Raw genomic sequence first — 22,235 nt, forward strand, 5'->3', positions numbered from 1 at the left:
TCCACGGTATGCATCCGATGAAGTGAGCTGTAGCTCACGAAAGCTTATGCTCAAATAAATTGGTTAGTCTCTAATGTGCCACAAGTACTCCGTTTCTTCTTGGTGCAGTTTTGTTAAAGATGCAAATCTGAAACTGGCCACTAGCTGGCAGGCTGACATCTAAAATTCAGTTAAATTCTGCTGCCCTTGTAAACAGGAAAGCAACAGAAATACATCTTTCATATATTTTAAGAGGCTTCCTTTTAGCAACACACAATAAGAATGCGCACACAAGCTTCAAAAACATGATAGTATCTTAGTTTATTATGTACATTGATTTTTAGCAAAGCTAGCACTATCATGGAAATAACACAATTTGCTTTTATACCAATAGGCTTGAATGTCTTTCAAAAAAGTAAGGCTTTAATTAGTTGTTCCTTAAACTAGCTGCTGTCCTGCAGAAAAGGTTATTTAAATGATCAGCTAACATTTACTCTTTCCCCCTCCCCCCCCGGATATTTTTTTTTAATCGGAGGGACATAAACCATAGTCTGTGTTAGCCAGTGATAACACAGGCAAGGTCCACTATATTCTCTTTTACAGAGTATCGCCAGAGGCTACCTTCCTTTTTTAGGGAACAGTCTTTTCCTTTGTAGAAGAGAATAGAGTTGTCATGAATGGTTTTCCTAATGTAAGTGCCTTAACATGGGAATGCTTGGGGGATCCCAAGCTGGAAAACACAAACATTTTACATTGAAATCAATGTTTATTTCAAAAGCCAATTCAAAACAAATATTTTTACTATAAATTTTCCAGCTGAAACTTTTGTTAAAATCCACATTTTCCCATGGAAAATTTCTTTTTCAGCGCAAATACATTTTTCAGTGGGAAAATTTTTCAAACAATTTCAACCAGTTCTAATCCCTAGCAGGTTGGACAGATGGATGGACACATGCATCCACTTCTTAAAACATGCAGTTTGATATCTACCGTCGAATATTGCTTAGAATAATTTACATTTTAATCTGTTATAGCAAGGAAGGCTTAGTAAATCAGGAGTAGTTATCTTACTGCAGTAAAGTGTATATATACTGTGTTAAATCTCTTGAATTCAATGACGATTGAAATAAATCAGAAATTGGAACAGTTGAACCTAGGCAAAACCATAAATGCTTACCATAGAAATTAAAGTTGGAAAAACTGATTGTCATCTTTTCCCATTGATTTCAATAGAGAATGAATTTCTTCCTGTCCTAATTTCTCTCGCTTTCTACCTGTTAGCAGGCAAATAATAGGCTTCGTGCAATAATAATCTCCCCTCTAGTTTAACTATATAATCTTAATTTTAAAAGACCATAATTCTGAAGCACATTCTGAAATTTTGAAAAAGAACTTGGAGTTTTCATTTATGAACATTCTTCCTGACTTTGCTTCCACTTGAAACTAAAATACCTTTTAAAATATTGAGGCCCAGTCCTCTAAGCTCTCTGGGCTCAGAACGTCCATTGGCGTCTGTGAGAATTCTACACAAGGATCAGGTTCTTAATGGGACTGAATTTACTGTTAGCAAAAGGGGCCGGACTCCAGGCAGTCGCAGAGATCAAAACCCTCTCACCACCGCCCCTGGTGCCCAGCTAGTGTGCCTCAACCCAAACCTGAGAAGCAGGACTTTGATAGATGACAAAGTTATTCAATTTCTAGAGCTGTAGAGAGGAAGGAAGGTCCAGTGGTTACGGAGATAGTCTGGGACACGGGAAGCCTGGGATCAATACTGTGCTGCAGGCTCCTGTGTGATCTTGGGTAAGCCATTTAGTATCCCTATGTCTGTTTCTGCTGCCTATAAAAATGGCAATAATACCCTCACAGGGTATAAATACATTATAAATCATAAATGCATTAAACATGGTGAGGTGCTCAATTACTACAGCAATAAGTGCGGTTTAAGTTGCTAAAATAGACAGCTACCTAGGTCAGTCCTTGGTATCAGTCTGCCAGCAGGTGTGTTTAGTTGTTGTTGTTGTAAAATAGTACAATTAGTATATAAACAGACCTAGGCTCAGCCCATCATTCACACAGGACAAAAAAAACAAGGAGTACTTGTGGCACTTAGAGACTAACAAATTTCTTTGGGCATAAGCTTTTGTGGGCTAAAACCCACTTCACTGCATGCATCGGGTGGGAAATACAGTAGGAAGATATATTTTTTTTTCATGTTCTCTGTGTGTGTGTGTGTGTCTTCCTATTGTATTTTCCACTGCATGCATCCAATGTATGGGTTTTAGCCCACAAAAGCTTATGCCCAAAGACGTGTTAGTCTCCAAGGTGCCACAAGTACTCGGTTTTTTTTTTGGTTTTTTTTTTGCTGCTACAGACTAATGGCTACCACTCTGAAACCTGTCATATAGGACAGTTAGCAGCCATAAGTTGCCAACCCTTTTCAGTCACTCCTGTTGTCCTGGCCTGGATTCGAATTGGCAGAGTGACCTAATCCATACAGCTTTATATCCCCTTTTCACTCCTCTGGCTCTGGTTAGAATAGAGTCTTTAAGATAGACATAAAGATCCTCTTCAAAAGAAAGGAAAAACAACTGAACCAAAAGCAGCCACATAAAATATGCAAAATACAATTGTTTCAGCAACTGTCCTTTCAAGATGACTTATCAGAAGCTTTAGTATTTGTCTCAGTGGAAATGTCAACCTTTTACATTGCCTTGATTTAGCCTGAACAAACCTGAATAATACGTAATACAGGTGAATGGGAAGGCAAAAACCCAATAGCAGGGATCTGACAATTCTTTAAGAGAAAAAGAGAATATGCTATTTTCTAGATAAAAATAAAGTTTCCTCATCCACTGATGGATTTCTTTGAACTCATGTAAGAGGAATAATTCAGACAGTTTATTTAACATCATGCAATATCATTTTTATCCTTCTCTCAAATCAGTAGGTAAGTTACTTTCAGGTTTATCTGGCATATGGACGAGCACTGGTGAAGCATTGCTGTGGAACAGAGCTGTACTTGCTATTCCATCGGGCTCAACGTATTTCAGCTTCTGGCACTCACTTTTCATGGTCTGAACTTTCTTGTCATATATCTCAAGGCAACATTTTATGCTGTATTTGAAAATCAGATAGCTCAGTTCACTTACATTTAATACAATGCACAAGCACGAAGTCACCACCACAAAATAGAGGAAGACTTTCTTCTCTGTGGGCTTGGAGATATAGCAATCTACTGTATTAGGACATGGCCTCATGTCACATTTCACAAGGCGTGGCACATTGAATCCACCGTACAACTTGTAAAACAAAACTAGGAAACCAATTTCAAATCCTGTTTTGAAAATGAGGCTGATGAGATAAGTGCACAACAGTCCACCATTCATGCTTCCTGGGCTCTTGTAAAGTTTCTTTTTGTGTCGCTTTTCCCTGCTCTCTCGATAGGCAACATGGAGAACAACCAAAAGAGAAGGGGTGGAGACCATGATCAGTTGCAAGGCCCAAAGCCTGATCTGGGAAATAGGGAAGAAGTGGTCGAAGCAGACATTTTCACAACCCGGTTGCCTGATGTTGCACTCGAATTCCTTCAGTTCATTCTTCCAGACATTTTCTGCTGCCACAACATAGACAAGCAAGCGGAATATAAACACAATAGCCAACCAGATCCTGCCAATTCCTGTTGAATATTTATTCACTCCACTTAGGATGTCTCGCAGGAATCCCCAGCTCATGGTTTTTTCTGAAGGAAGGACAAAATGCTGTAACAAACAAACATACGTTAGTGATTTTTGTTCTTTATCCAGATGATGGGAAAACAAATGCATCCAAGCTGAATCGTATTAATATAACTAGTATGTAAACCAGCCTAAAATAATTAGGGTCAAAGTGCTGTTCCTAGATTCACATGGCAGATTTTAGAACTGATCTTTGGTACGTCCTATGGTTGCTAATACTGAGAACAGTTTGACAGCAAGTGTAGGCGGGACCAAATCATGTTGGGCACCACATCAGACACCAAGGTTCAGCCTTGCTCTAAACATGCTATAAATACAAAGCAGGACTGTTCTTATTAACGTTAAGAGAAATCATAAAAATGTCCCAGGAAAGAATATTTTGACTATTTAGGACCCAATGAGCTCCCAGGAATCAAGGCTAAAGCTACCATGTGCTCACCATATGATATAAATTGGGTGGGGGGGAAGGCAACCATAAGGAGTATGGTGTCCATAATAGCATCCTCCACTCAGGCTGCACAGGTGAATCTGTTCTATCGTAGGATGTGGAGAAGCAGCTGCAATGACCATCATTAAAAAGTAATAATTTTGCTAACAGATCTCAGTTAGTAGAACAATAAATAATAGAACAAATCTTAATAGAAGGAAAAGCAGATCTCTTGGGTGTGTCTTGAATAATAGCTATTGCAGACATTTTGATGGTGACCATTGCATATGAAAAAATTATGGGCCAAGAACATCCCAGGTGGTGGATGCATTTGGCTCCACAATTTGAAGCACAATGCTAAAGATAAGATCATTGTAATCTCTCTCCGATATAAATGGATGGAAAATCTTATTTATAAAAGTTTTGGTTATTTTTGTTTTGGTTTCATTTTTTCCCTCCTTCTCACTGTTCCATTTACAGGCTAATATGGATTGGGAGTTACTTCATTGTCCTTCATTACTCTTAGCTAGTTTGTATGCAAGAAAACGTGTCTGAAATCCTCCTCAAAGGTTAATGTCTATGTGAATGATTAAAATGAAATACTGCTCTGTAAAACAAGGATTAGTTTTCACCATAGGGAGTGTCACCTGGCCCATCTGTCAATATTTGCCAACAGCAAATCCATATAACGTCACCCAACAGCCTTTGTGACCCCTTTAAGCAAAGCCAAAATAAGTTGCATCTGGTAGGCAAAATGTATTGTCAAACAAACAAGCAAGCCTATAAAACCATCAACATAAGAGATGTTCCAAGCCCCAGGCTTCTTTCTGTCCTTTAAAAATGGTAGATTTAGTGCCAACATTCATCTTCTCTGGGTTTGTGTTTAATTTATGTTCTGTTACATTCAGCCCCAGCCCCTGTGCTTTATGGGGGTGCAAAATTTGTCATGCAGTTCAGCTGCTGTAAAAGGACTATATTTGTCTGCTTTTTATGGATCATTTGCATAAAATTAACAGGTTCATAGATTATAAGGCCAAACAGGACCACTGTGATCATCTAGTCTGATTTCCTATATAACATGTAGGACTTCCCTAAATTCCTAAATGAACTGGGGCATATGTTTTAGAAAAACATCCACTCTGGATTTTAAAATGTTCAGTGACAGAGAATCCAGCACAACCCTTGGTAAATTGTTCCAAAGTACTTGGGGTTGGGGGAGTGGCACTATATGTGAAAGAAAGCACAGAGTCAAATGAAGTAAAAATCTGAAATGAACCAAACCATATCATAGAATCTCTAAGGATAGTAAGTCCATGCTTGAATAATAAGAATCTAGCACTGGGGATATACTACCAGCCACCAGACCAGGATGGTGATTGTGACTGTGAAATGCTCAGGGACATTAGAGAGGCTATAAAAATAAAAAACTCAATAATAATGGGGGCTTTCAACTACCCCCATACTGACTGGGTACATGTTGGCTCAGGACATGATGCAGAGATAAAGTTTCTTGACACCTTAAATGACTACTTCTTGGAGCAGCTAATTCTGGAACACACAAGAGGAGAGGCAATTCTTGATTTAGTCCTAAGTGGAGCAGAAGATCTGGGCCATGAGGTGAATATAGCTGAACCGTGTGGTAATAGTGATCATAACATAAAATTTAATATCCCGGGTGGGGGAGGGGGACACCAAAGCAGCCCACTATGGTAGAATTTAAACTTCAGAAAGGGAAACTACTCAAAAATGAGGAAGTTAATTAAACTGAAATTAAAAGGTACAGTGTCAAAGGTGAAATCCCTGCAAGCTGCATGGAAACTTTTTAAAGACACCATAATAGAGGCTCCATTTAAATGTATACCCCAAATTAAGAAACATAGTAAAAGAACCAAAGAAGTGCCACTGTGGCTAAACAACAAAGTAAAAGAAGAAATGAAAGGCAAAAAGGCATCCTTTAAAAAGTGGAAGTTAAATCCTAGCAAGGGAAATGGAAAGGAGCATAAACTCTGGCAAGTGAAATGTAAAAATATAATTACGAAGGCCAAAAAAGAATTTGAAGAACAGCTAGCCAAAGACTCAAAAAGTAACAGCAAAATTAAGTACATCAGAAGCAGGAAGCCTGCTAAACAACTATTGAGATGCTAAAGAAGCAGTCAAGGAAGATAAGGTAATTGCGGAGAAACTAAATTAATTATTTGCATCAGTCTTCAGGGCTGAAGAGGTGAGGGAGAGTTCCAAACCTGAGCCATTCTTTTTAGGTGACAAATCTGAGGAACTGTCCCAGATTGAGGTGTCATTAGAGGAGGTTTTGGAACAAATTGATAAATTAAACAGTAATAAGTCACCTGGACCAGATGGTCTTCACCCAAGAGTTCTGAAGGAACTCAAATGTCGAAATTGCAGAACTACTAACTGTAGTTTGTAACCTACCATTTAAATCAGCTTCTGTACCAGATGATTGGAGAATAGCTAATGTGATGCCAATTTTTGAAAAGGTCTCCACAGGCAATCCCAGCAATTACAAGCTGGTAAGCCTAATTTCAGTACCAGGCAAACTGGTTGAAACTATAGTAAAGAACAGAATTATCAGACACATAGATGAAAATGATTTGTTGGGGAAGAGTTAACATGGTTTTTGTAAAGGGAAACCATGCCTCACCAATCTACTAGAGTTCTTTTGAGTGGGTAGGCAAACATGTGGACAAGGATGATCCAGTGGACAGAGTGTACTTAGATTTTCAGAAAGGCTTTGACAAGATCCCTCACCAAAGGCTCTTAAGCAAAGAAAGCTGTCATGGGGTAAAAGGAAAGGTCCTTTCATGGATCAGTAACTGGTTAAAGGATAGGAAACAAAGGGTAGGAATAAATGGTCAGTTTTCAGAATGAAGAGAAGTAAATAGTGGTGTCCCCAGGGGGTCTATACTGGGACCATAACTGTTCAGCATATTCATAAATTATCTGGGAAAAGAGGTGGCAAAATTTGCAGATGATACAAGACTACTCAAGACAGTTAAGTCCAAAGCAGACTGTGAAGAGCTAGAAAAGGATCTCACAAAACTGGGTGACTAAGCAACAAAATGGCAGATGAAATTCAATGTTGATAAATGCAAAGTAATGCACGTTAGAAAACATAATCCCAGCTATACATATAAAATGATGGTTTAAATTAGCTGTTACCACTCAAAAAAGATCTTGGAGTCATTGTGGATAGTTCTCTGAAAACATTCACTTATTGTGCAGTGATGGTCAAAAAAACTAACAGAATGTTGGGAACCATTAGGAAAGGGATAGCTAATAAGATAGAAGATATTATATTGCCTCTATGTAAATCTACTGTATGCCACATCTTGAATACTGCATGCAGATCTGGTCGCCCCTTCTCAAAAAAGATATATTGGAGTTGGAAAAGGTTGAAAAAATGGCAACAAAAATTATTAGGGGTATGGAACGGCTTCCGTATGAGGAGAGCTTAATAAGATTGGGATTTTCAGCTTGGAAAAGAGACGACTAAGCGGAGATATGATAGAGGTCTCCCTATTTACTACCACCACCTGGGTTTATGCTCAGTTCAGCATATGTTCCTCTACAAAGTTGGAGAACTGATTCAGAATCTCCGACTCAGGTAATGCAGGGGGGCTCTTCATTATGCTTCGATGGGGCCTTGTCTTGCTAGGTTGGCTCAGATGCATGGGATGTCCCCTCACCAGGATTGGGGATCTCCCCTATTACTCCGATTAAGTATGGTGTCAGTACCACAATGTATTGGGCTTGGGGCCAGAGGTCTACTGCAGCCACCTGCTTAAAGTTTCAAGGAAGGCCTCAGGATCATCACTGGGCCGCATCTTGTTTTGGTAAGTCTGATGGGGTGGCAGCATGGGTGGTGCATGAGTCTTCTGTTTGGGGAGGCTTACACACGAGTGCTGGAAGCTCCCTAGAAGTGGAGGGGTCCATTGGTACCCGGGCTGGGGCCCCACCTCTCCAAGACCCGTCCCCCACTCTGCCCCTTCCCCCAAGGTGCCCCCTGCCCACTTGCCTCTCACTCCTCCTCCCTGTCTCTTCCCCCAAGGCCTGCCGACCTGCCGCTCACTCCTTCCCCACACCTCTTCCTCTAAGGGTGCACCTGCCCACCCACCACGCGCTTCCCTCTGCAGCAGAGAGGAGTGAGTGGTGGGTGGGGGTCTCAGGGAACGAGGCAGAGCAAAGGCGGAACCTTGGTCCAGGTGCCAGTGGCTCCCTCGCTTCTAGGGAGCTTCACTTCCAGGACCCCAAAGGTGACCCAGCACGCCTCCAAAGGAAGGTGACCCATGCCACAACTGCAGCATTTGCCCTTCTGCATGGCCAGCCTTTTCTGGGGAGACTTAGCCCCCGTAAGCCTCTTACACATGCTGTTCATGGGTGGCAGTTGCAGCTAGGGCAGGGTTTGCTGGCTCTGTGGGAGCAGGTGGCCATAATATCATGACCACCTGCTGGACGAACTCTTGCTGCTGTTGTTGCTGCTGGGCCACTAGCCCATGGATCAACTGCTGCTGCTCATTGGCCATTTGCAGAAGCAGTTGTTGCTGCTTATGATGGTGGGTGTTTTGTTTGGCCATCGGTTTTAGTGGCTATTCCATTTCTATTTAGCAAGAGTGCGGATTGCTTGAGGGTTTCTTTCTCTCTCTTTTTTTCTTCAATTCCCTTATGCCGGGACTAGGGCATCTACACGCATTCTTCACCAATCTGTAACAGGTGGATTGAAGAGCTGGACTGCCTAGTGGTTACAACGCATGGCTCTCAGCCCCATGCTTGGTTGAGGAGCCTCAGTTTTTAAGTCCAGCGGGGCTAGGGGGACCTGGGCCCTCCCTCTCCACTAGGTCGCAGCCCAGGACCTGTGTACTTCAGCCCCTAAACAGGGGAGGCCCTCCCAGAAGAGACTCTAAATCCACTGCCCTGAGTTACTTCCGACCAGTCTGTTTAGTATGGAGCATGGACCCTCTAGTCTAATTTGCTAGGCGGCTTGCTTCCTGTAGGGACCTCTCTTGTGTTGTGGATTGTGCCTTACCTCAGTCCCAAACTTCTTTGGGCGGGGCAGCTGCAAGCTGGGTGAAGGCAAGCCCCCCAATGTCTATGGGGTTCGCTCACTCAGTTACCTCAGATGCTGGAGACTCCTAGGTCCCCTTCTCAGTCTCCCTTTCCTGGAGAGACAGTACTTACTCCCAGGTGGCTGCCTTAGCTGGCAGGCTAGTGACCCTTCCCCTCAGGCAGGAGGTAGCTAGCTCCTGCCTCTTCAACAATCAGCCCCAAACTAAGCCGGGACCCCTTTTTTTCTCCCCTCTACAGACCTGGCATTGACTGTTGGTATAACAGGCTGGGGCTTGCTTTAACCTTGCTGTGCTGGTGGCCAGTTTCTCTGCTTCATCACAGTTAGCATGCGGTGTGACAGGGCAGGATTTTTTAACTTCCTTTTCTGGGGAGAATGGGGTAGGATATATATATTACAAATGGAGTTTGAATTTATGGATCTTGTATATATTAATATTTAAATGAGCATATTGTATACAAATGAATAGTCTGTTAGCATACTTAGCCCAGATAAATTAAAGTGTCCAAATATAAAAAAATTATAATTACGAACATGTCTGAAATAATTAAAACAAACAGTAAAACAATAACTGCTATTGTCTAACATGCAACTAAGTCACTATAACTGTAAAACTATATCTCCCCGTGTGTCCAAGTAAATATTTTCTAAAGCAGCCTACACATTTTAGATATAATTCCCTTTGTCAGATGTAAACATTCTAACAGAAGGATTACAATGTAATGGTGTTTTCTGATGAATTTTACAGTTTTACTAAGTGCTATTAAGACACTAACATAAGTTAATATGAATGTAATCAGAGGATGAGATCGTGTGAGATTTCAAGCATGTGGAGTGAGGTTGTCCCCAAGTTCAAGTGTTCAGGAACAGGTTGCCCAAAATTGTGGAAGCCTATTACAGAAAGAGGTGAAATTGCATATGACACTTTTTCTGCTAGCCATGGATATTCCCAGTAACAACTAACATTGCACTTCCAATAACAATACAAATCAACCTTAAAATACGTCTTTTTATCCACTCTAAAGCTTGCCATGGGTTGGTAAAATACTCAGAACTAAGTACTGCTGTGAGATTTGGTTTGACCTGATTTATATAAGTGCCAACCATAGTTATTTTTATTATCTAGTACACAATCAAAGGAGCAGCACCAGACTTCTTCTCTGACATTAACCTTCTGGACATTATCTCAGCGAGACGTAACTGGGTATTTGTTTTCATTGTTCTTCGATAAAAATGATTTCTTCTCTCACTAAATGGTGTAACACTTTCTTTATACCGGTCTCCATACACATAATCTTGCGGCTGATTCCAGAGGAAGCCATAAGAAGCATGTAAATGTTTAGCTGTACGCCAAAACCTGGGCAGTGTGTGATAGCACACTCCAGTTTATGCAAATACTTGCTACATGCTGTCTAAGCAAATTCCATTTAACATTCAGACTTCTGTGTAGGAGCCAACTATCCCACGATATTAGACTGAATTATTTTCCCAAAATTACAGACATTTGCTGGGATGTTCTTTTACCTGTAGATCCATGTTGCATTTTAAATCCTCTACTTGTGTACTGGGTATATGTCATTTCATAGTTTAACACATGCCCTAATCTTTATCACAGAAACCTGCCCATGTTTCCTATGTGTTTCCCCACCATTCTTGCTATAGATGTCTTCTTTTGTGCATGTCCAGCATCACCAGCTGGAAGGGGAGCCCCTGGCAGTGCAATTCCCATCAAAGCTAGAAGGGGGCTATAGGACAGACAACAAGGGCAGACACAGGGCCTCTATCTAGCTAGGCCAGGCCTTCATGTTCTACATGGATCTTGGAGTATCTGCTGGTTGGCCCAAAATCCCTTGTTCTGCAAGAGGAGGAGCAAATCTGCCCTCACAGGAAATGATTCCAGGGAAACAATGTGAGGGGGACTTGCAGCGTTTCCAGTCCCCTGTCCCTTTAATTTTTCTCCCTACTTTTTACTCGTTAGCTGTAGAGTCAATACAACTGTGGGAGAGTGAGCTGGAGTCTTCTTTGTCCCCTGCATCTTCAGTAGGATTGTTTGTTCAATTCCAGTCCAGAGTCTTAGTTGCTTAGATTCATTCTGGCTCTGACAACATGTAGAAGCGTGTGCTCAGCATAAACTGCAAAATCTTAGGGCATATCTACCCTGCCCCTCCATTTGGACTATGGGAGTGTGAATAGCAGAGTGTTTGCAACCAAAGTGTTGCACTGTATCTCTCCCATGTGGGGGGATGAGGGCCTGAACTAAAAGATTCCTAGTTCACATTAATGTAATCCTGTTTGACAAGGGAAGCAAGCTGACTAACAAAAAAATAAATATGGTCCCACTTAATAAAACACAGACAAGAAGATTAGGGATGTGCCAAGTAGGTTTTCCTTTTATAACATGAGGTAAATTACTCTCAGTCTCAGCCCTGGTCTACACTACAAGTTTAGGTCAAATTTAGCAGCATTAGATCAATTTAACCCTGCACCCATCCACACAACGAGGCCATTTTTGTCTACTTAATGGGCTCTTAAAATAGATTTCTGTACTCCTCCCCGACAGGGGCTTAGCACTGAAATCGACATCGCCCAGTCAAATTTGGGTTAGTGTGGATGCAATTCAACGGTATTGGCCTCCGGGAGCTATCCCACAGTGCTCCATTGTGACCGCTCTGGACAGCATTCTCAACTCGGATGTACTGGCCAGGTAGACAGGAAAAGCCCCGTGAACTTTTGAATTTCATTTCCTGTTTGCCCAGCATGGCAAGCTGATCAGCACAGGTGACTGTGCAGATCTCATCAGCAGAGGTGACCATGGAGTCCCAGAATCGCAAAAGAGCTCCAGCATGGACTGAACAGGAGGTACGGGATCTGATCGCTGTATCGGGAGACGAATCTGTGCTATCAGAACTCCATGCCAAAAGACGAAATGCCAAAATATTTGAAAAAAATCTCTAAGGGCATGAAGGACAGAGGCTATAACAGAGACCCACAGCAGTGCTGCATGAAACTTAAGGAGCTCAGGCAAGCCTACCAAAAAACCCAAGAGGCAAATGCCCGCTCGGGGTCAGAGCCCCAGACATGCCGCTTCTATGATGAGCTGCATGCAATTCTAGGGGGTGCCCCTACAACTACCCCACACCTGTACGTGGACTCCTGCAAGGGAGTCTCACGCAATAGGGATGAGGATTTTGGGGATGAGAAAGATGAGGAGGAGGAGGGGGAGGTTGAAGATGGTGCACACCAGGGAAGTGGAGAAACCATTCTCCCCAACAGCCAGGAACTGTTTATCACCCTGGAGCCAATACCCTCCCAACCTGGGCTCCCAGACCTTGAAGGCGGAGAAGGCACCTCTGGTGAGTGTACCTTTGTAAATATAATACACGGTTTAAAAGCAAGCATGTTTAATGGTTAATTTGCCCTGAAGACTTGGGGTGCATTCATGGCCAGTACAGCTACTGGAAAAGTCTGTTAACGTGTCTGGGGATGGAGTGGAAATCCTCCAGGGACATCTCCATGAAGCTGTCCTGCAGGTACTCCCAAAGCCTTTGCTAAAGGTTTCTGGGGAAGGCAGCCTTATTGCATCCTCCATGGTAGGACACTTTACCACAGCAGGCCAGTAGCACGTAGTCTGGAATCATTGCATAAGCAAGCATGGCAGCATGTGGTCCTGGTGTTTGCTGGCATTCAAGCAACATCCATTCTTTATCTCTCTGTGTTATCCTCAGGAGAGTGATGTCATTCATGGTCACCTGGTTGAAATAGGGGAATTTAATGAAGAGGACATTCAGGGGTGGCCATTCCTGCTGGGCTGATTGCCTGTGGCTGAAAAGAAATCATCCCCGCTGTTAGCCACATGGTGGGGGGAGGGTGAAGCGATCATCCCAGAGAATTGGGTGTGGGGGGATTTAGTTGGGTTTGTGCTGCATGTTAACCCAAAAACATCAGCCCCTCCTTTTAAATGGCCAATGTGTCTTTTTCAATTTTAATCTCCCTTTTTTCCTCCTGCAGCTGCAAATGTTTCAATTCTGCGACTAGCATATCCATCCCAGAGGCTAGTGCAGATAAGAAGGCGAAAAAAACACGCTCACGATGAAATGTTCTCTGAGCTCATGCAGTCCACCCAAACTGAAAGAGCCCAGCAAAATGCGTGGAAGCAGATAATGGCAGAGTCCAGAAAAGCACAAAATGAACGTGAGCACAAGTAGCAGGAGCAACAGGAGAGGTGGCAGGATCAAAAGGAAAAGTGGCGGCAGCATGATGAAAGGAGGCAGGATGCAATGCTGAGGCTACTGGAGGATCAAACTGATATGCTCTGGCATATAGTTGAGGTGCAGGAAAGCCACAGACTACCACTGCAGCCCCCGTGTAACAAACCGCCCTCCTCCCCAAGTTCCATAGCCTCCTCACCCAGATGCCCAAGAACACTGGTGGGGAGGCTCTGGGCACCCAACCACTCCACCCCAGAGGACTGCCCAAGCAACAGAAGGCTGGCATTCAATAAATTTTGAAGTGCAGTGTGGCCTTGTCCTTCCCTCCTCTCCCACCCCACCCGGTGCTTCCCTCTGCCCCCACCCCTCCTGAGCTACCTTGGCAGTTATCCCCCTATTTGTGTGACAAATTAATAAAGAATGCATGAATTTGAAACAACAATGACTTTATTGCCTCTGCAAGCGGTGATCGAAGGGGGAGGGGAGCTGGCTTACAGTGAAGTAGAGTGAACCAAGGGGGCGGGTTTTCATCAAGGAGAAACAAACAGAAGTGTCACACCGTAGCCTGATCAGCCATGAAACTGGTTTTTCAAAACTTCTCTGATGCGCAGCGCGCCCTGCTGTGCTCTTCTAACCACCCTGGTGTCTGGCTGCATGTAATCAGTGGCCAGGCAATTTGCCTCAACTTCCCACCCCACCATAAACGTCTCCCCCTTACTCTCACAGATATTGTGGAGCACACAGCAAGCAGTAATAACAATGGGAATATTGGTTTCGCTGAGGTCTAACTGAGACAGTAAACTGCACCAGTGCACTTTTAAACGTCCAAATGCACATTCTACCACCATTCTGCACTTGCTCAGCCTATAGTTGAACAGCTCCTAACTACTTTTCCAGGGTGCCTGTGTATGGCTTCATGAGCCATAGCATTAAGGGGTAGGCTGGGTCCCCAAGGATAACTATAGGCATTTCAACATCCCCAGCGGTTATTTTCTGGTCTGGAAAGTAAATCCCTTGCTGCAGCTGTTCATACAGGCCAGAGTTCCTGAAGATGTGAGTGATATGAACCTTTCCCAGCCATCCCACGTTGATGTTGGTGAAACATCCCTTGTGATCCACCAGTGCTTGCAGCACCATTGAAAAGTACCTCTTTCGGTTTATGTACTGGCCGCCTTGGTGATCCGGTGCCAAGATAGGGATATGGGTTCCGACTATTGCCCCACCACAGTTAGGGAATCCCATTGCAGCAAAGCCAGCCACTATGACCTGCACATTTCCCGAGTCATTACCTTTGATAGCAGCAGCTCAGTGATTGCGTTGGCTACTTGGATCACAGCAGCCCCCACAGTAGATTTGTCCACTTCAAATTGATTCCCGACTGACCCGTAGCTGTCTGGCATTGCAAGCTTCCAGAGGGCTATTGCCACTCACTTGTGAACTGTGAGGGCTGCTCTCATCTTGGTATTCTTGCGCTTCAGGGCAGGGGAAAGCAAGTCACAAAGTTCCAGGGAAGTGCCCTTACGCATGCGAAAGTTTCGCAGCCACTGAGACTCATCCCAGACCTTCAACACTATGCGGTCCCACCACTCTGTGCTTCTTTCCTGGGCCCAGAATTGGCGTTCCATGGCATGAGCCTGCCCCATTGCCACCAGGATGGCCAAATTGCCAGGGCCAGTGCTTTGAGAGAAGTCTGTGTCCATGTCCTCATCACTCTCGTCACTACGCTGCCATCACCTCCTCGCCTGCTTTTGCAGGTTCTGGTTCTGCATATACTGCATGATAATGTGCAGGGTGTTTACAATGCTCAAAAATGCCGCGGTGATCTGAGCGGGCTCCATGCTTGCCGTGGTATGGCGTCTGCAGGAGAGCAGAGTTGCAGGGAAAGAGGTGGTTGGATGACCAGTTTTGCAGACCTACTGCACCGTCTGCTGCCAGGACACAACAGCTGAGCGGGCTGCATGCTTGCCGTGGTATGAGACAAGAGCAGCCAAGCACAGTTGCAGCAGAAGCAGCCCAGCAAGACCACCAGGAGAGCAGAGTGGCAGCAGAAGCGATGGATGACGATGGTCATATAGAGGACCTGCGAGGTGGATTCATAGCGTCAGGAGAGCAGAGTGGCAGCTGAAGTGGTCATTTGATGATGACGGTTTGCAGTCCTACTGCAGCGTCTGCTGAAAGCAGTATGGCGCCCGCACGGAAAAAAGGAGTGAAACAATTGCTTGTCGTTGCTTTCACGGAGGGTGCGGTGACTGATGACATGTACCCAAAACCAACCGCAACAATGTTTTTGCCCCAACAGGCATTGGGAGCTTAACCCAGAATTCCAATGGGCGGTGGAGACTGCCGGAACTGTGGGATAGCTACCCACAGTGCAACGCTCCAAAAGTTAACGCTAGCCTCGGTACTGTGGACGCACTCCGCCGACTTACTGTGCTTAGTGGGGGGACACACAATCGACTGTATGAAATCGCTTTCTAAAAAATCAACTTCTATCAATTAGACCTAATTTTGTAGTGTAGACATACCCTCAGAAAACCAGGTTCTGCATTAACTGCTGTGAAAACGGCTCATAGGTCAAGTCATCATTCCTACAAAGTAACTTAAGGAATCCTCCCAAAGGCAGTGCAGGAATTTTAGGAGGTGTATTGGAACAGAGTAAAGAAAGCCTACATTTCTTGTCCTATGAATATCTATGCTGCAGCTCTTTGCTGGAGGTGGGAGTAGCTGGGGAATCAGCACTTTTGAAAATCAGGCCACTTATGGATTTAGGAATCTATCTTTAGGCCCTTGCTTTCGAAAATCTCTGCCAGTGTTTCCATATCAGGGAGTGCCTACATACAAACTGGGACTAGAAAAAATGTTCCTTACAGCCTGCCCCACCAATCCTACACTGAGAACAGGCTGAAGAAAAGCATAATGGAAAGACCTGTCCAGGGAGAAGTGGGGATAAGAGCTTGGAGGGAACTCTCAGACAGCCCTTAGGCAATGTATAGGCCCCAATCTACTGAAAGAGCAAAGAGGAGGAAGAGTTTAAATCATGTAGCGCTGATATAGAATAGATACTGAAAAGGGTTTTAGTTAATGAAGACTTACTTACATAGTTACTTGATTAAATGCTCCTTTGGCTGAAATGAGACTTTTAAATAAAGTGACTGTGGAACACACAGCTATACTTTCTGGAGCCATTAATTCCCAATCAACAAGCTCTAGGCAACAAAATGTCAGTGTTTTTACATCTGTAGTCTTCCCTGTGACACTGGCTGAGTGTCCATGGGACAAACTTCAGCTGAGCAGGTCTATAGAGTGACAGAGCTTGTTTTGTGGCATTTCTTGGGGTGACAGGCAACATTTCTGCCCAAAGGAGACGGAAATGTGTCCTTAAAAGGAAAAAACATGTTTCTTTTATGCACGATTGCTGCTATATGGCAATGTAGCTTTTAACTGTTGCTCAGGTTGATACTGTACAATGCCATTCATTCTTCAAAGGCTTAGACTTTGAGATTCAGTAGATGAGACAGACAGAGATTCAGTAGATGAGAGGGAGACAGTAGACTTCCTGATGGAGCAGTACATGTGAGAATGACAAGCAGCTATAGGGAGAGGGGTTGGGAAGGCCAAGCATGGTGAACAGATGGACCTGCAACTAGAGAAGATGAAGCCATTGTGTGAGGAGTCAAATCCAGAACAGTCTAGGGATTCAGAAAGACCATAAAAGAGGAACTGAAATAGTCAAGTTGGGGTGTGATTGTGACAAGAGGGAGATCACAATAAGGGGGAGTTTTGGCAATGTTCCAGAAGAGGGGAGATAAATGAGCAGAGCAAGTTAGAGATGACTTCTAGTCTTAGCAAAATTATATTCTGCATTAAGCAAAGGGAAAGTCTAAAATGGATTTATACCCGGAAGGAAGATTTCACTCTTTAGAGCATCCAAGAGTAGAATGATTGGTGCAGCATTAAATGAGCAGAAGGAAGAAAGACAGTTGAATGAGGAAGCAGAGGGATCAGAGAGTAAGTTGAGGGACATGTAAGATTGGTATCATCTGTATCGAGGTGATGTCCAGCACCGAAGCTAGCAATGAGAAGTCACAAAGGGTGTCAGGAAAAGAGAACAAGAAGAGGGCCAAAGATGGAGCCTCCAGAGTGGAAGGGATGAAGGAAAGATATCATCTCTATCAGAAATGAAAAGGGAGTCATTACAGAGAGTTCAAATCAGCAGAGGAGAGGGGGCTGAAAAGGAAAGAGTTTCTTGTTCAAAATACTCTAGAAAAGACAGGCTGAACAAAAAGCTATGGAAAGCTGCACCATTAATTGCTAAGCTGGCTGAATATCATTTATTGAAAAATGTATTTGAATAATGCTATGGTTGAATGAATTATTCACTGAACAATTGTATAATTCAGTCAGGTCTACAGCAGCTTGAATAATATGCATTGAATAATGCATCCAATGAATAGCTTATTATTTGATTAATAATTTCCCCCAGATTTTGACCATCTTTGCTAACTATGTTAGCAGTAGAAAAAGTACTTTTGTACAGAGGAGAATGGGGAATTAGGAAAATGTGAGGGGGAAATGAGCCAATGGCAAATGGAGCTAATCCATCAGGAGTTGGGGGGGGGGTAGAAATGGGGATACTTTCAGGAGATACTGGTGAGGGAAGGACACTGGGAGTCACCAGGGGAGCACACAGAGAAAGAGTGGGGAGTATTGTGTTGCTGTACAATAAAAACAGTGGAATGCAGAGGTGGAGCAGAGAGGGCAGATTGTCAGCCTGGGAAGTGAGGGTGAGGCCCACAAGTTGTGTGTACAGGCTTGGAACTGGCCTAGCAAGCTGTGCAATGGTGACATTTTTTTCTGTGTAACCACTGTTGATTTAAAATATCAATTCTGTTCACTATAAGACATAGTCTTTCTTTATGGGTGGCTTAATGACAGAGGAGGGAAGGTGATGGAAACCATCGGGAAAGATGCTAAGGGAATGGGGTGGATGCTGAGAGTCAATGAGGAGGGCACAGGAAAACAAAAGGTGGAAAATAAGTTGAGACATCAACTTCCATGTGGAGACAGTGTAGTCTAGTGACTAGAGCAAGTTACAAGATGCCAGACCTGAATCTATTCAGAGTCACCCTGATCAAGTCACTTATGGATTGACTTTCAGAGGTGCTAAGCACGCACAAATCCCATTGAAGTCAATGGGAGGTGCAGGTGCTCATCACTTTTGAAAATCAAGCCACAACCCTCAGTGCCTTAGTTTCTTTACTAGTAAAATGGGGGTGATAATACCAACTTTGAAAATTGATTTCAGATGCTTGGGTGAAAGGTGCTATGGAAATGCCAAGTGTAATTATTTAACACTGGGAAATTATTTGTGTCTAGGGTCTTTCATTGTTCAGATACCCCCTTGTCTGTCCTAAAATGCGTCAAACTGAAATAAAAATGTAAATTTCAATACTCATTGTTTTTTGAAGCCTACAAGAAACTAGCCAGCTAAGCTATTTACTTCTTATATTCCATTAACAAACAAACCTACCTTCACTAAACTGCGTACTAGCCCTAGTTGATTATTATTTATAATATGGCAGTGTCTAGCAGTGCCATTGAAAGAGGGACCCCCATTGTTGTAGACATGTCACAAACACAGAGTAAGAGACAAAGTCCCTGCTCTGAAGAGTTTACGGTCTAAACAGACAGACAAAAGGTAGGAGGGAAAACAGAGGCAATGTGATTTACCAAAGGTCATGCAGTAGATCAATGGTAGCGTTAGGATGAGAACACAGTCTCTGTATCCCAGTCCAGTATCTGAGCCACTGTAGCATGCTGAGTTATTATTCTGCCTTCTTAATATTAACCTCTCATTACATCAGGTCTAGCATTAGCTTGTAAGCTCATCAGAGCATAACTCATGTCCTTTTATCTCTCAGGAGGAGGCACCTAGCACTCTTTTGGGTGCCATAATAAGCAATATTTTAAGCAGAATTTCCATACTTCCCATGCCAGTATAATAGTGGTTAAAATGTGTATGTATAATGTGTAAAAACACTAGCCTGGATATGTACTTGCTAAATATGTACAGGAATGGTAGTGGACAGAAGTAAATGGAGGAAGGCTGGTCATTTGGTTGTGGCCCTGGACTGGAACTCAGTAGAGTTTTGGTTTTATTCTTTGCTCTGCTATTGGCTTCCGGTGTAACCCTGGGGAAATCACATAATCTCTCAGGGCCTCTGTTCTTTGTCTTTAAAATAGGGGTAATACTTCCTTTTTCCACTCTGTCTTGTCTATTTAGAGTGTGAGCTCATCAGGGCAGGAACTTTCTTAGTTAGTTTGCGTGTGTACACTCCCTGCCACAATGGGATCCTGTTCTAGGTTGGGACATCAAGGAGCTACTTTAATAAAATAATTAATAATGATAATAAACCATTTGGGTATAATTCTCTGCTCTGCTACAGACTCCCTGGGTGCCTGGGGCTAGTCACTTAATCCCTCTATGCCTTAGTTCCTCATCTCCAAAGTGGGATAAATATTTTTTCTCTACCTCTTTGGGGGAGCGTGAGGGTCAATTCATTGATACAGTGTTGCCCAAATTTTTGAAAACTTTCATCAGGAAAATTAAACTAATCATCTACCTCCACTCCTCAACAGCCCAGCCTTGTGCTGCTAAATATTGAGGCACTCAGCCATGATGGTGATGAGTACCGTACCAGAATCTAGACATGTTACTCAACAGCCTGATTCAGATCTAAATAAGGCACATTTTTAAGATCAGCTGACAATTTCTTCTTTAAATCAATACACCTGCCCTCCTTCCCCACCCACCCCCAGAGAATGTGTGGAAAGATCAAAATAGTTTGCATGTAGGGGAGAATATCATCCACAAACTACCTCCTCGGTGTTTGTCAGACGCTTAACTCTGATGAGCTCTTTTTTTATAGCTTGTAGTTGCATTGCTTCATCTCACTAACATTTTATATTTGCATTTGAGAAATTAAAAGCATCATTTAACAACTCAGCAGTTATCAAGTATGATGTTCTGCCAGAGTATGGTGTTTTTAATTATTTTCCACTTCATAGGACTGATTCTGGGGGAAACAGTTACTATCAGCCATCGCCTTTTCTGTGAATCTTAGTAAATTAGGTAATCAAGTAAAAATGATACTTGAAATGTCCAGGATGACATAAAATGCCAAAGTAGTTGTGTCTGCTCCATATCTGCACAATAAATATTGCAGTTCTCGTAAGCACAGAGAAAAATCCATAACCAGTCTACCTCACGCTCTCATATTACAAAGAAAAGCTACTTCTATGGTATCCACAGCAATGATCCCAGGAATTAACAAGTGTTGTTACATGGCTTGAGTCATTCCTGTAAGGGTGGTCAGAGGACAAAAGTATTACAATCACAAGGCAAGGGATTTCAACTTTGGAACTTACTGAAAAAAAATTAAATTAAAACATACGGACTGTGGGTCATAGATGGCTACTTTCCAGTTTGTAACAATTAAATTGTTTAAAAGTTAGATCAACAGTGCATGGGAAAACTTACTGCCATTTTACAAGGCTTACACTTAATTAGAATTGCATATACATTTGACACTTTCTGGAAGAACACTTTCTTAAACCTATTATCCTGATTGTTGATACACCCACACACAACCTCCCCCTAACCTATTTCTTATTGAATAAAGACACATTTTATCAGAACAAGAAAATCTTACTTACCTGAACAGCAACAGGTGATGATTAAAATTGAACCAGCAGTTTTCTAGTACCATTAACAATTAATTACTCATGTCCCAGAAAGGGAGTAACTGCTTTAAAGCTGTGAAAATGGAGTCCAGTTGTTTCCTAGGTAGCATAATCTAAACAGGTGTAACCTGATCACTTGTTCTGGCATATTATTCAAATGAGTATTACAGTGTGTCTAGTGCTGCCAGGAAGATGTACAATGAGTAACTTGAGACAAGAAACAATTATTTAATGCTGCCCATGTAATTTTTCTCTTTTACCCATCCACAAATATTAACTCTAATGAAGAGCAGCAGTTCTTTGCTTCTTTTCTTATACTATCATGGGTAGAGCCTCAACAGTGAACGAGCATTTGACATGCTATGGCAGAGGGAAATGATTCTCAAGCTGACTGCTGATCACGGAGGGTCTATGGAGGACATTTAGTCTTCTGACTCACAAAGTGTTTCAGTAAAGTCCAGCTGGCACCCCAAAACAATATCAAACCTTGTTTACAAAGAATTAGAACTTATGTGGACTGTTCTCAGTGGTAGCTGATGACAGAACAAGGAGTAATGGTCTCAAGTTGCAGTGGGGGAGGTTTAGGTTGGATATTAGGAAAAACTTTTTCACTAGGAGGGTGGTGAAACACTGCAATGCATTACCTAGGGAGGTGGTGGAATCTCCTTCCTCAGATATTTTTAAGGTTAGGCTTGACAAAGCCCTGGCTGGGATGATTTAGTTGGGGATTGGTCCTGCAGGGGGTTGGACTAGATGACCTCCTGAGGTCCCTTCCAACCCTGATATTCTATGATTCTATGATTCTATGTATAAAAATTCTAGAAAGAAATAGTTAAGGGATCCAGTCTGTTCCCTTTTTCCAGATATTTTATCACTTATTGTAATCCCACCTGATTTACACTGTCCACCCACCATTAACTGTCTCCTGAAATTTGCAAAGATGTGTGCAAAGATTGGTATAACAAGGACTGGCTTTCACCGAAACACACTTTCAATCTGAACACTTTTTAAACAAAGCTTTTTGTTTGTGAATTGGGCTGTGTTCTCCACTCCTCACCCCACCA

At 42.8% G+C, this 22,235-nt stretch overlaps 1 protein-coding gene across 1 annotated transcript; it reads right to left on the minus strand.

Annotated features, from left to right (window-relative positions):
- Nucleotides 1-275: 275 nt before the first annotated feature.
- GJB7 (gap junction protein beta 7) lies at nt 276-21,257 on the minus strand. The gene is made up of 2 exons (XM_048845062.2): nt 21,145-21,257; nt 276-3,737 (listed from the first exon to the last, which is right to left on the minus strand). Exon 2 carries the CDS (start codon nt 3,708-3,710, stop codon nt 2,904-2,906), a length of 807 nt encoding a protein of 268 aa, XP_048701019.1. The 5' UTR covers nt 3,711-3,737; nt 21,145-21,257; the 3' UTR covers nt 276-2,903.
- Between the last annotated feature and the right edge of the window lie 978 nt (nt 21,258-22,235).

Source organism: Caretta caretta, chromosome 3, assembly GCF_965140235.1.
Source record: "Caretta caretta isolate rCarCar2 chromosome 3, rCarCar1.hap1, whole genome shotgun sequence".
Lineage (NCBI taxonomy): Eukaryota > Metazoa > Chordata > Testudines > Cheloniidae > Caretta > Caretta caretta.

What these genes read in the sequence shown, in the direction of transcription:
- GJB7 (XM_048845062.2), bottom strand. Translation starts at nt 3,710, where the DNA reads ATGAGCTGGGGATTCCTGCGAGACATCCTAAGTGGAGTGAATAAATAT.